At 42.5% G+C, this 15,000-nt stretch overlaps 1 protein-coding gene across 3 annotated transcripts; it reads left to right on the forward strand.

Moving 5' to 3' along the window:
- The first annotated feature begins 2,729 nt into the window (after positions 1 to 2,729).
- On the forward strand, positions 2,730 to 10,692 carry LOC127632331 (NTPase KAP family P-loop domain-containing protein 1-like). 3 transcript variants are annotated; one of them, XM_052110858.1, is made up of 5 exons: positions 2,730 to 2,873; positions 3,282 to 3,346; positions 5,407 to 5,541; positions 7,637 to 9,474; positions 10,062 to 10,692. In XM_052110858.1, the coding sequence occupies exons 2-5, from the start codon at positions 3,331 to 3,333 to the stop codon at positions 10,326 to 10,328; spliced, it is 2,256 nt and encodes a 751-aa protein (XP_051966818.1). In that variant the 5' UTR covers positions 2,730 to 2,873; positions 3,282 to 3,330; the 3' UTR covers positions 10,329 to 10,692. The 3 variants fall into 3 exon arrangements, with proteins under 3 accessions (XP_051966818.1, XP_051966820.1, XP_051966821.1); XM_052110860.1 differs by having other exon boundaries at positions 3,286 to 3,346; XM_052110861.1 differs by lacking the exons at positions 2,730 to 2,873; positions 3,282 to 3,346 and adding an exon at positions 3,359 to 4,086.
- The last annotated feature ends 4,308 nt before the right edge of the window (positions 10,693 to 15,000 follow it).

Genomic DNA, 15,000 nt, shown 5'->3' on the forward strand with positions numbered 1-15,000 from the left:
CATCCATCCACCCAACCAACCAAACCAACCATCCAACCAACCACCCACCCAACCAACCAAACCAACCATCCAACCAACCACCCACCCACCCAACCAACCAACCAACCACCCTCCCATCCACCCAACCAACCAACCAATCAACCACCCTCCCATCCACCCAACCAAACCAATCAACCACCCTCCCATCCATCTACCCAACCAACCAAACCAACCATCCACCCAACCAACCAACCAATCAACCACCCTCCCATCCACCCAACCAAACCAATCAACCACCCTCCCATCCATCCACCCAACCAAACCAATCAACCACCCTCCCATCCATCAACCCAACCATCCAACCAACCAGCCTATCAAAAAACAACCAACCAACCAATCAACCACCCACCCACCCTCCCATCCATCCATCCACCCAACCAATCTCCCATCCATCCACCCACCCAACCAACCAACCAACCAATCAACCACCCACACAACCAACCACCCTCCCATCCCTCCACCCAAGCAACCAACCAATCAACAACCCACCCACCCAACCAATCAAACACCCACCCTCCCAACCAATCAACCACCCACCCAAACACCCTCCCATCCATCCATCCATCCACCCAATCAACTAACCAACCAATCAACCAACCAACCAATCAACCACACATCCATCCATCCATCCATCCAACCAACCATCCATCCATCCATCAATGTCAAACTATTCATCCAGAAAGCTTTTCTCTTCCAAATTAATTCCCATTTATCCCAATTTGGTGTGCATCATTTGCAACATTAAAGGTTTACCACTCTGAAAGTGTGGAAACCAGAAAAAGCATCATTGGAGAAAAGAATGAAAACTTTATTAAAGTTACGGCTTAACTGAGAGTCACAAAGCAGAACGAGGTAGAATAAAGAGTCGTAAAGCCTTAATTTTCTAATATTGTGGCAATTACTGAGGAATACTATGATGGAAACAGCAATCTGATTGTCTTAGATGATGGATGGTCTTATTATAGAGTGATCTAGATGGTGGCAAACCTATGATTAAAACCTAAAGCTTGTTAGGAAACTTTTTTCACTGTTTTTAGCAAAAGTCCAATATGAGCAGCCTCCCTCAAGCATAACTTAGTTTGATGAATAACAATGTGCCACTGATTTTGTACCCACACAGCTATTTTTTTCAATCATTCATTCATTTGGTTCTTCATTTATTCAGATTTCTTATTTTTTATTTTTATCATTTTTTTAATATTTTTTTTAATACAGTATTTGCCCCTAAGCCATGGTCAGCCAGGGGGGGGGTGTTGCCATGCCATTGAAAGTGACGAATGCCAAAGATATATAAAATTGGCTAATAAAAATGTCCCAAAGTGAATTCCATGTTTTGTTTTGCATGGCCTATGCCTCATAAATCTGACATTGCTCCAGAGATCATGCAATCTCACAACCTAACACATACCTATAACCAAAGACTCTATTGGAGAGGACCGCTGCTTTTGGGATGTGTTTGAGATCACAGAATGCCCCATTGAAGGAACATGCTCCCAATCTTACATAGCATAAACCTGGCAGGACAGATTGTCCATACAGTTGTAATCAATCCTATGGGAAACATTAGGTGGGTTGCTGCAGGTCCAATTATCACACTTTATTTAGCCCAGGGAATCTAATTTGGGAAATCTATGTACCAAGATGTAAAGACTCCCACTCTGTATCTACAAAGGGAGGTTATCCACCACTTCCAATGAGAAAATGACTTTGAAAGAGCCATGAACACGTAACCAATTGTGATTAGCTCCAAACAATACTAGTTGTGCTTGCATTTTTCGGACAGACGTTGTGAGATTTACTTATTACCTTTGCTGTGATCACTGTTATTTATATTATAAATGGAGCTGTCACTGATTCTTGAATAATCCTTTCCTGTTTTCTTCATGTTGTGCTATTTTAAAGTCAAAAATAGGTTTATAGTGCTGAGCCCCATTTTTCCCTGATCTGTTTGTATCTTGGATTTGGACAACTATGACAGATGGTCTTTCAAGGAAAAATAAATAAAAATCGTTCCACAAACAAAAACCCTGTTATATTCTATGTTGTTCTATTGCATCATGCTGCAGGAAATACAATACGCAGAAGCAAATGCACCAAATTTAGAACATAATAACACTGAAATTGTAATAGAGTGATGAACATACATCAAGCAATTATTATAATACAACACTCGTAAAAATAACATGTATCTCATGGCGAAGAAGACCTGCGTGTACTCTGCGTCGGCATGCATTGTCCAAGTCGAGCCAAGCCTACAAATAGTTCAGTCACATGTTCTTTGTTTAGTTGTTTTGCACTGGGCCGATAAAGATTAGCAGAGCTGTTGTATATACATAAATAGAAGTTGTATGTTACCTCAAAACATATAAGATTACATAAGGGTAACAGTCACTATAATGTATGGAGTTCAAATTAAAGAACTATTGCTGTAGAGTATATTATATTATTAAACTGACAATTTATGAATTAGAGTAAGTCAAAGTATAAATAATGCTACACTGAAAGCTTGGATGCGTCTTTATTTAAAATCTATTCTATTTACTGTAGTTTAATCAGTTAATAAGTAGCCTAAACTCGCCAGACTGGATCACTTATCACAGTTACAGATTGCCCCGGAGTTAACCATTCATTCAAAGTCAAGTCAGGACCTGCCCAAATTTCTTTCTCTTTCTTCCTGTTTCACTCTCTGTTCTTCTGTCAGGCAAAACACTGGCAAAAATTGCTCTCTGTCAACATTTAAATATATTTAAAAATGGAGAATGGACATTAGTCTACTTGCCATTCCTGTTGTGAACTGTGCCTGAAGGATTGCTTGTTAAATCGGCTAGCAGAGGGTAAGCTTTTCTCTTCCTTATTATCATATTTTGTTTCATAGTAAGGGATTCAACAAGAGCTTTGGGTGGTGGCTTCGTTTCAAAAGAGCAACACAAACTGTTGAAGAGTTATACATTATGTGCATTCAACTCTAATTTGGTGCTGTCAGAATTTAGATTGGTAGGCCTTTGCCATTTTCAGTGGTATGCTTTTCATTTCTTGTAATTGCTTACTAAATTGGCATAGCATCCCTACCTGAATTGGATGAGAGATGTATTGCTTCATAGTATTGGTTCCTTAACTTCAGCTAATAAAGGAAGCACTGAATTAGTGTTCATGCATAATGCCATTTACAGTATATACTGATGAATAAATAAATGATAAGTGTTTTGCATTGTAATTGCTTCCTGTTATCCTTTCATTTCCAGCAAGGCTGGCAGATGAAACACAATCTGAGGACAGAAAAATTCAGGACCAATGGCAATTGAAAAGGGTACAAGCATGATCCAAAGGAAAACTCAACAATATGCAAGAATCCAGTTTAAACAAACATACTAACTTTGCACACAAAGGCCAACAAAAGTCAACGGTCCCAGCGTACACCGATCAGCCACAACATTAAAAACACTTGCCTAATAATGTGTAGGTGCCGCCAAAACAGCTCTGACCCACCGAGGCGTGGACTCCAGAAGACCTCTGAAGGTGTCCTGTGGTATCTGGCACCAAGACGTTAGCAGCAGATCCTTTAAGTCCTGTAAGTTCCAAGTTTTTAGTTGGGACCTCCATGGATCGGACTTGTTTGTCCAGCACATCCCATAGACGCTCAATAGGATTGAGATCTGGGGAATCTGGAGGCCAAGTCAACACCTTGAACTCTTTGTTATGTTCCTCAAACCATTCCTGACCTATTTTTGCAGTGTTCCTGCTGAAAGAGGCCACTGCCATCAGGGAATACCGTTGCCATGAATGGGGGTACCTGGTCTGCAACAATCTTTAGGTAGGTGGTACGAGTCAAAGTATCATCCACATGAATGACCCAAGGTGTCCCAGCAGAACATTGCCCAGAGCATCACACTGCCTCCGCCGGCCTGCCTTCTTCCCATAGTGCATCCTGCTGCCATCTCTTCCCAAGGTAAACGACGCACACGTACCCGGCCATCCACAAACGTGATTCATCAGACCTGGCCACCTTCTTCCATTGCTCCATGGAGTTCTGACGCTCACGTGCCCATTGTAAGCACACTTATGGGGCGGCTGTGGTTCAGGTGGTAGAGCGGGTTGTCCACTAATCGCAGGGTTGGTGGTTCGATTCCTGGCCCACATGACTCCACATGCCGAAGTGTCCTTGGGCAAGACACTGAACCCCAAGTTGCTCCCAATGGCAGCTCTGCCGTCATTGGTTTGTGAATGTGTGTGTGAATGGGACGCAGTGTTAAGCGCTTTGAATACCGCTAAGGTTAAAAAGGTGCTAAATAAGTGCAGACCATTTACCATTTACTCTCAGCGGTGGACAGGAGTCAGCATGGGCACTTTGACAGGCCTGCGGCTACACAGCCCCATACATACTGTGTGTTCTGACACCTTTTCTTATCATGGCCAGCATTACGTTTTTCAGCAATTTGTGGTACAGTAGCTCTTCTGTGGGATCGGACAAGATGGGCTAGCCTTCACTCCCCATGTGCATCAATGAGCCTTGGGTGCCCATGACCCTGTCGCCAGTCCACCGGTTGTCCTTCCTTGGACCACTTTTGGTGACCATTGACCTCTGCATACTGGGAACACTCCACAAGACCTGCCATTATAGAGATGCTAGCAATCGTCTAGCCATCACAATTTGGCCCTTGTCAAAGTCGCTCAGATCCTTACGCTTCCCATTTTTCCTGCTTCCAACACATGAAATTCAAGAACTGACTTTTCACTTGCTGCCTAATATATCCCACCCCTTAACAGGTGCTAATGTACAGAGATAGTACATGTTATTCACTTCAGCTGTCAGTGGTTTTAATGTTGTGGCTCATCAGTGTATGCTAGTGGACATGACGCAACCACGGGATTGGGAGGAGGGTGGACATTCCCCAATCAATGTTTATGGCGGTTACAGCCCCGATAGTGCTACAAAATAATAACTAAATGCTCAAGATCTTAGAAAAATACAACTTTAGTCCATTATTCTTTCTCTAAGTAAAATAAGGACTTTGCCCTTTCAGATACACTCATGACAATTCTTGTGCACATTTATTGCACTGTATTTATAACCCAAAGTCGTCTGTCTTATCTAGGGTTACGTTACCAGTTCCACATTCAGAAAGTGTCAACATCACTGTGCTGTTCATGATTCAACATAAACGGATTAACTGGTAGACTTCACCCAGAAAACAAATATTGGCCAAACTATAGGGTTAGGCATAATTATGCCTCATGGTGCTAAAGACATAGGTCAGTGTGTGTGTTTCATGAAGTTAACATGGACGTATGGAATGCAGTCAATGCAGTTTTAATAGACAGTATATATTATGAAATCACTCTAATCATTGTATGCTTTTTTTCTTCCAGTGATGGATATTCTATCCGATAATGTGTATGCTTATGCATTATCAAAAACCCTCACAAAAGTTGTTTCTCCTCTGACTGTGGGTTTGTATTCAGAATGCCACAACAGGATCAACATGGTCCTCAAGAACATTGAGGGTAAGCCCGTTCCTTTATACTGCAAACAAATAATCCTCTTACTCCATATTTTAGTTTGTATTACTTGAGAAGCAGAATGATATTAAGACAGATATTAAGTCTTGGGTTTTGGATAAATCTAACAATATTTGGTGTTATACTTTACCTGTTGTTGAACGCCCCCTTTTTGAGCACAAACCATGAAAATGACACACCTGAACTTAAATGGTTGTATTTACGGGACCCTTTGGAGTTTGGACACAGTTGTAGTATCTTTTGAAAGAAGACACTTTGGGCTTTATTTCCCAAGAATGAATGCAACATGGTTCCATTTTAAATGATGCTCTTAAGCCCTGTACACACATGCAATCCCTAGTCTCTGTACTGTGAAGTTGCTCCTGGGCATTTCTACTGCTGTTGCTTTAACTTTATTGTTGGACTGCACGTCTGGCCGTTTCTCTTGTCCCTAAAAATGCACATTTTGCAAGGGGGAGTGTTTAAAAGTAGACCTATACCCCCTTTTCTCAAGTCTCAGGTGTCCCCAGAATGTGTCTGTGAAGTTTCAGCTCATAATACCCCATGGATCATTTATTACATCATGTTATAAACGCCTCTTTTTGGGTGGAATCAAAAACACGCTGATTTCGTGTGTGTACCTTTAAATGCAAATGAGCAGCTGCTCCCCGCCCCCTTTCCAGAAGAGGTCTATGCCTTTACAGCTCGTGCTTCGGTTGCTAAAGCAACAACAAATCAGAACCGATATGACTGACAGCGTAAATACTGGAGTTCAGGCAGGACTGGGAAGAGAAATCGGCCCGGGATTTTACACAGTAACTTGCCCAAAAGTTGAGCGCTTTCCTTTTAATCATATCGTGGCACCGTTTTGTGATCTGTTCTGCATATTTTAGCTTATCGCAGACCATTCAGCCCGTTTCGCGGCCGACCCACCGGCACGCTCAGTTCTCCCGATGGCCAGTCCGCCCCTGATCGGCCACAAAGTCCGTCGGACCACTGGGAAAATGCCCGGTATGCCAGATTACCAGTCCAGCTTGTCCGCTGCGTCTTCAGTGTCTCTGATGCGGGAGATCATGAAGACTCTTATGTTCACTTTTACAGCAACAACAGACACTTATGAGAAATTATTCTTCTCACTGTATCTGCTCCAGGACTGTGTGTACATCACTCAGGGAGGAGCTATGATAATAGGGTGGAGTCTGTCACCAGTCGTGGGCGTGGCCTGTTCTAACGTGACGTCACTTTAGAGCAGAAATGAAAACAGTTCATTTTAAAAGACTGTTTTTGATTAATAAGAAAGACTTTTAACACTGTAGGGTGGTTGTGTACACACACTGCCAAAAAAAAAGTGCATTTTGCATAATAGGTCCCTTTTAAAATGAACTGCAGCAGTGCTCATTGCATCAGATCATTAACAAGGTGAAGGAACTATCAATGTACGAAACAAGCTCACTCAGACTGCCGACATTTTCCTTTCCACACATCATTTTGTATTATAACCATGTATTAGGTTACAGACAAATCATATAGAACTGTAAAATCACTCCCAGAAACTTTAATTTCTCATTTGTCTTGCTTGCACTCAACTCCATTACCACAAAGGAGACAGATGACGTGTTCTCCAGTGAACCCTGTCTTCACTCCTATTGGTTGTCACTCCCAAAAGTCACTCATTTGCATTAAGTAAAACTTTTCTCAAATATGTCGTGTTGCTCGCCACGTCCACATCAAGTCACCAGAGGTTGCTCGTGTTGCCGGAAGTTTGCCAGATCTCATTCAAAATAAATGGGGTCTTGTAACTTTGTTGCTGGAAGTCGCTGCATTTGTGCTTTATATGGATATATACAGGGTTAGCTATACAGATATACTGTGTATATTTACGTCCTTTTTTTCTCTATACAATTAAAGTAAATGGTGACTGAGACTGTCAGTCCCAAACATTCTGCCTCACACCTCCTTTTGCAAGGAAAGAAAGTCATTAATCAGACTGAGGGCAAGTAATTTCTGACAGAATTTATTTTTTGGGTGAACTCTCCCTTTAATTATGTTTAAACTTGAGATGTAACTTGACATGACTTTCTCTTCATCTCTTATCTTTCAGTTCATATGTATCTTGAGGCACAAAGAAGAGAAGAGAAGAACACAAAGGGACAAAAGCCTCGCTCAATTAAACCCTCGATTTCTGACCTGCTGTCTCTGATCTTGCGTCTCCTATTCTATCGACCTGTGTGGACGGAGCAGAACCAGAACAGGAAGAACATTCGTTATCTGTTCGTGAGGTTCAGCGCCTGGCATTTTGCTGGCAGTGACCTGCTCTGGGCTGGACTGGTCATGCAGTTGTGCCAGGCTCTCCAAAAGAGCTTTGGTAAGCTCCAGCTGGGCCTCTTCCGGATCGCACAACACGACGAAGAGAAGGATACAGAGAAGAAGAAGATTGAGGACACTCTAAAGGACTGGAGGTCCAAGAAGGTGTGCTGCATCCCCATTTGGGCTCTAATACTGATGGGGTTCACTGGAACGCTCATCATTCTGATCCCTCTTATTATATTCGGATTCCCCAAACTAAAGGATATAGCAGAAGGAGAGAAACGGAATGAGGAGTCACAAGGCTATGGTGTGCTGGAAGGTTTTGCCATAGCTATACTTGGTGTCCCTGCAGCCGGAGCATTAAGATTCACATTTTTGCTGTTGAAGAACCTCATCTTCAACCAGGACCTTAAAGTCAGACAAGGGCTGGACAACCAGAAGGTAAGTCAGAAGCTGGGACTCATGCATGAAGTTCGGAAAGAGATGAGACTTCTGTGCTGCTTCATTCACTTCATGGAGATCTTTGAGAGGAGGAAGATCCGGGTGGTTTTGGAGATCACCAACTTGGACCGCTGTACACCAAAGAAAATCGTTGGTGTCTTGGATGCCATCAACATACTGCTATCAGACGAAGAGAGTCCCTTTATTTCTCTACTTGCTGTGGATCCAGAAGTGTTGATTAGACAGGTGGACCAGGCAGAGGACTGTTTCACCAAAAGAGACTCTGCGTATGACTTTCTAGATCGTATCATCACATTGCCCTTTACCGTTCCTCCACTGTGTGATGCATCCAAATGCAGGGTCTTCAAGAACATTGTCCGAGGTCAGTCTGAGATCCCCGAAGAATTCCCTCTTGAGGGCACTGGAGCATCAGCTGTAGGGTCGCCCAGGACGTTGCTCTCTGTAGAAGATGAGTATTCTGTAAATTACAGTCAGGCTGGAGAGGAACAAGCCTCCCCTTTGATTGCAAAAAAAGTGAAAAACGAAACTTTCAAAGCAGTAGAACTCAGTCAAGAAGAAGTGGACACGTTAATTGAGTCTGCATTTTACAGCATCCTCTCAGGAGATCAAAACAACCTTCAGACATACATATCTGGAAACACCATGTCCATGAGACGAGTGATTAACTCTATTCGAGTAACTATTATTATTATGGAGACTCTGAAAGTGGAGCCTCCACCTCCTGAGAAGATCGCTGCCTGGGTGGTTTTGGTGGACCGCTGGCCTTGCAGACTAAGCTGGATCCTTCAATGTGTGGAGGATGACCAACAGAGAGCTGAGATAGATGAACACGATGGAACCTTCTGTGCTGCAGATCATACCAAAGCACTGTGGGATGTGTTCAATTACCATAGCCTCGAGCTCTGCATGATTGGAAACGAGGTGGAGGACTTTCTGGAAAGAGACGGGGACCCCGAGCTGTTTGAGATGTTCCTTAAGAAAGACTTCAAGTTTACTGTAGGGGATTTGGAACGATTTAAGCTTTGTACCGTGAACTTAAACTACTCCATCAAGAATGAGCTGGCTAGGATCCGTGGGAGCCGCAGATTAAAAAGAGCAGGGGGAAACGCTCTCAATTCCCTCTCAGCTCGAACTGTGATGAAGATGAAAACAGAAGATATTTGTCAAGAGGTTTGTCATCTTTCTCAATTGCTGTAAGATGAAAATGCAGTTATGTAGCTTTATAAAAAATATTGTGATCTCTGCAAATGTGGGCAATAAATCAGCTCTCATCTATCCATCATGGATGGATGGATGGATGGATGGATGGATGGACGGATGGATGGATGGACGGATGGATGGATGAATGGACGGATGGATGGAGGGACGGACGGATGGACGGATGGATGGATGGATGGATGGATGGATGGATGGATGGATGGATGGGATGGATGGATGGATGGATGGATGGATGGACGGACGGATGGATGGACGGATGGATGGATGGATGGATGGATGGATGGATGGATGGATGGATGGATGGATGGATGGATGGATGGACAGATGGATGGATGGACAGATGGATGGATGGATGGATGGACGGACAGATGGATGGATGGATGGATGGATGGATGGATGGATGGATGGATGGACGGACAGATGGATGGATGGATGGATGGATGGATGGACGGATGGATGGATGGATGTTTAGGGCTTGGTAAGCAAATGTGCGTATTATAAGTTATATGTATATAAATATGCATTTCTTTCCCTTTCAGATGTCACGGCTAAGCTTCCCAGAGAAATATACCCAAAGAGTAAGGGAACATTCCCTAGATGGTCGGACAATCCTCTTCAGTGACCCCAAAGACCTCAGACAGGTCTTGAAAATGACTCTGGGTGAATGGATAACTTTTAAAATTCATTTCCTGGGGGTCATGCCTCATAGTCGACCAGATGTGGCAGAATCTCTTTCGAAAGCCAAATACCCTGGAGTGCTCAGATGCTCGTCTGACCATGGCCAGAAAGCAGTATACGGTCATTGAGGTTTGCATCAGTGCATTTTTCTCCAGGCAGTATTATGTGCATGTATTCAATGCACTAGGACTGTGTCACGAAACCATGCCGCATCAATACACAACTATTCTCTTTTGCCAAGGCATGCAATGTTCACCAGCCAATCAGACTTCTCAGGGAATGATGACACCTGAAAATAGAAGGGATTTGATTATACAGAATACTCATATTTATATGTGGAATAATAAGTTAAATTATTTTAATCACTAGAAAGATGTGCATGGTATTTTAGATGAAATAAACTATTAACTAAATGACTGTGATCTCTGCATGAAGAAGAAAGTGTGAAGTTCAAATAACATTGCGTAAACAATTTTTATAAATAAATCCAATAATAATTCATCCATTGACTATTTTTTGTCTTTATGGCGTAACAATGTCAATAATGCATCCATAGCAGTGTCCAAAACAAAAATGTCCAGTCCAAGAGTGTTACATCCATTGACACGTTTGCTTACAAGACAACCATCCTCCATGAAAAACGATTTGGCAATTCAGCACACATCACTCATCCGGGTGTAGTGACATCATCATTTATCAGTTTAACACTGTCAGACCATCAATCAAATGAGTGAAAGGAATATAACACAAGACTTTGGTAGTCTTGACCATACAGTTACATGAGTTTGGGGCTGCATCATGAAATCTCACGTCATTCCGATATCTCACCTTAGTTAAGTTGCAAAGAGGCATAAAGACTATTTCACGATCTTTCAATTTCTCTGTCCATCTGTGCTGGAACGAGCTTCCAACCTTTATATGATGTGCTAACACCATCTCTGCATTCAAGAACCAGCTTAGCACTTAACCAATCCACACTAAATGCACTTCTATCAGGAAGACTCGCAGACTTGAGTGAAATTGAAGTTGACATTTATTTGATGAATATAAAACAGAAATGTGACGTCTATCTTTGGGGTAAGCCCCGTCTGGCGGTCCGAAGTTGTAGTACTCAGAACCGTCCTATCCTGCCAGAGATAGGAGGCAGGGGCGAGGAGCCTACCCCCGTGCAGGACGGGACTCAACAGGTGGTGCTTGGGTGGAGGAGGTTGCCATGTTAGCACACCGAAACAGTAATGTGATAGATTGTGAGCAGACTTATAAAGAAACGACTTACATGTGATTGACTGGGAGTTACCCCGCTAATGGTGCGATGATGTACAGCTGCTAGTCTTCCCGCTAGAACTCTGCTGCGCTTACATTTACTATTTAACTCTTTCTTCTGCGCTTGCATCTATACTACTCCAGCCACTTTGCGAACTTGGCGGGGCGATACAGAAGATATTGTTGACTCTTGTATGACAAATCGCTAATTATGTTGCTAATTTGTAAGTTGCTTTGATGCTAAATTACTAAATGTAAATGTAGTTCAAGACGATTCCGTCACAAGCTTGGCAATCTTCAGATTTATTATGCGTTCGACCGCAATATGTGTCATTATAGCAATAAATTAATTTAGTTACATTCAGAGTTTGGTTGTAGCATGCTACATTTTTCCCGTTAGATTTACTTATGAGAGTAGGTTTAATAGCGGGTACTTTTTACTCTTACTCAAGTGAAGTTCTAATAAAATAAAATCTAAGCCGATGTTCCTGTCGCTACATTACTGGTTAATTCAATGCGATTTTTAAATGGTACTTGGACACCGAAACTTTACAGGTGCGCTCTGTCACTTGTTAATCCATCTTTGCATCAGCAGCAAAACAAAAAAATTCTTCACAACTCAAAGGAATAGTTGTGTTATGTGATGCCTTCATTCAACACCAAAACAAGCAGATAAGTATTATTTCACCATAAAAATGTGCAGATCATACTTTTAGTTTTATTAAGCATGCTGTAGTAAGTTGTTGTGATGATAAAGTGGGCTTGTTTGTTTGGAGTGGTGATGGCGTAGTGGCTAAAGCACAGGGCTGTTAATCAGAAGGTCACAGGTTCTAACCCCACGGCCACCACCATTGTGTCCTTGAGCAAGGCACTTAACTCCAGGTTGTTCCGGGGGGATTGTCCCTGTAATAATTGCACTGTAAGTCGCTTTGGATAAAAGCGTCTGCCAAATGCATAAATGTAAATGTAATGTAAATGTTTGTTGTGGTAATGGTCAGTTTCAGGGTGATTGACCATCAGCTTTTAAGTATACATTACCTTACATCAGTGCTGTTAATCATCATTGCATATACATTCATGTAAATGTCAGCATTTTGAGTAAATGTCATTTGCTCTGCTTATCGTGTGCTTACAGGTAATACTCGTTATAAAGCATGCATGCACAGCAACTCTGAGCTTTTTTCTTCAGGTCAACAGAGAACAATCACCATTAATGGAGCACCGGTAGAGAGAGTTAGCAGTTTCAAGTTCCTCGGTGTCCACATCACTGAAGAACTCACATGGTCCGTCCACACGGAGGCCGTTGTGAAGAAGGCTCACCAGCGCCTCTTCTTCCTGAGACGGCTGAGGAAGTTTGGAATGAACCACCACATCCTCACATGGTTCTACAGCAGTACTGTAGAGAGCATCCTGACTGGCTGCATCACCGCCTGGTACGGCAATAGCACCGCCCACAACTGCAAAGCCCTGCAAAGGGTGGTGCGAACTGCCAGAAATATCATCGGAGGTGAGCTTCCCTCCCTCCAGGACATATACACTAGGCGGTGTGTGAAAAAAGCTTGGAGGATCATCAGAGACTCCAGCCACCCGAGTCATGGGCTGCTCTCACTGCTACCATCAGGCAGGCGGTATCGCAGCATCAGGACCCGCACCAGCCGACTACATGACAGCTTCTTCCCCCAAGCAGTCAGACTGTTGAACACTTGATCTATCAGGATCAATAATTAGCACTGCACTTTATTCATCTATAATCTCACACTGGACTGTCAACATATTCTCCTCAATATACTACTTCATACACTCACCTAAAGGATTATTAGGAACACCATACTAATACTGTGTTTGACCCCCTTTCGCCTTCAGAACTGCCTTAATTCTACGTGGCATTGATTCAACAAAGTGCTGAAAGCATTCTTTAGAAATGTTGTCCCATATTGATAGGATAGCATCTTGCAGTTGATGGAGATTTGTGGGATGCACATCCAGGGCACGAAGCTCCCGTTCCACCACATCCCAAAGATGCTCTATTGGGTTGAGATCTGGTGACTGTGGGGGCCATTTTAGTACAGTGAACTCATTGTCATGTTCAAGAAACCAATTTGAAATGATTCGAGCTTTGTGACATGGTGCATTATCCTGCTGGAAGTAGCCATCAGAGGATGGGTACATGGTGGCCATAAAGGGATGGACATGGTCAGAAACAATGCTCAGGTAGGCCGTGGCATTTAAACGATGCCCAATTGGCACTAAGGGGCCTAAAGTGTGCCAAGAAAACATCCCCCACACCATTACACCACCACCACCAGCCTGCACAGTGGTAACAAGGCATGATGGATCCATGTTCTCATTCTGTTTACGCCAAATTCTGACTCTACCATCTGAATGTCTCAACAGAAATTGAGACTCATCAGACCAGGCAACATTTTTCCAGTCTTCAACTGTCCAATTTTGGTGAGCTCTTGCAAATTGTAGCCTCTTTTTCCTATTTGAAGTGGAGATGAGTGGTACCCGGTGGGGTCTTCTGCTGTTGTAGCCCATCCGCCTCAAGGTTGTGCGTGTTGTGGCTTCACAAATGCTTTGCTGCATACCTCGGTTGTAACGAGTGGTTATTTCAGGCAAAGTTGCTCTTCTATCAGCTTGAATCAGTCGGCCCATTCTCCTATGACCTCTAGCATCAACAAGGCATTTTCAGCCCACAGGACTGCCGCATACTGGATGTTTTTCCTTTTCACACCATTCTTTGTAAACCCTAGAAATGGTTGTGCGTGAAAATCCCAGTAACTGAGCAGATTGTGAAATACTCAGACCGGCCCGTCTGGCACCAACAACCATGCCACGCTCAAAATTGCTTAAATCACCTTTCTTTCCCATTCTGACATTCAGTTTGGAGTTCAGGAGATTGTCTTGACCAGGACCACACCCCTAAATGCATTGAAGCAACTGCCATGTGATTGGTTGATTAGATAATTGCATTAATGAGAAATTGAACAGGTGTTCCTAATAATCCTTTAGGTGAGTGTATATATATATATATTTCATATACTCCTTACGTATTGTATATTGTGTATTGTATATTGTGTGTATTGTTTACTGTACATTGTATATAATTATTGTTTTGTGTAAGTATGTGTACGTCTGATATGTAAATTGTGTAGTGTAAGTATGTTGTTTACTGTAATTGGTATATGTCTCGTCACTGTCATGACTGCTATGTTGCTCGGAACTGCACACAAGAATTTCACCTACTGTTGCACTTGTGTACATGGTAGTGTGACAATAAAGTGATTTGATTTGATTTGATTTGATTTTACAAGCTATGAACTGAAATAAGCCTACATGTGCCTCTAAACAACTTAACTTTCCAGTGAACAAAAATAATGATATAAATTCTTGTCACTGTATAAACTGTAAGCTACAGAATATACTGAACTAAGAATGCATGCAGGACTTGTGAAACAGCAACAGTAGGTGTTAATAATGCATGATGTTGCTTCGGTTCATAATTCAGAATATATATATATAATATTATTGAGACTG

The sequence above is a fragment of the Xyrauchen texanus genome, chromosome 39 (assembly GCF_025860055.1).
Source record: "Xyrauchen texanus isolate HMW12.3.18 chromosome 39, RBS_HiC_50CHRs, whole genome shotgun sequence".
In the NCBI taxonomy this organism is placed as follows: domain Eukaryota; kingdom Metazoa; phylum Chordata; class Actinopteri; order Cypriniformes; family Catostomidae; genus Xyrauchen; species Xyrauchen texanus.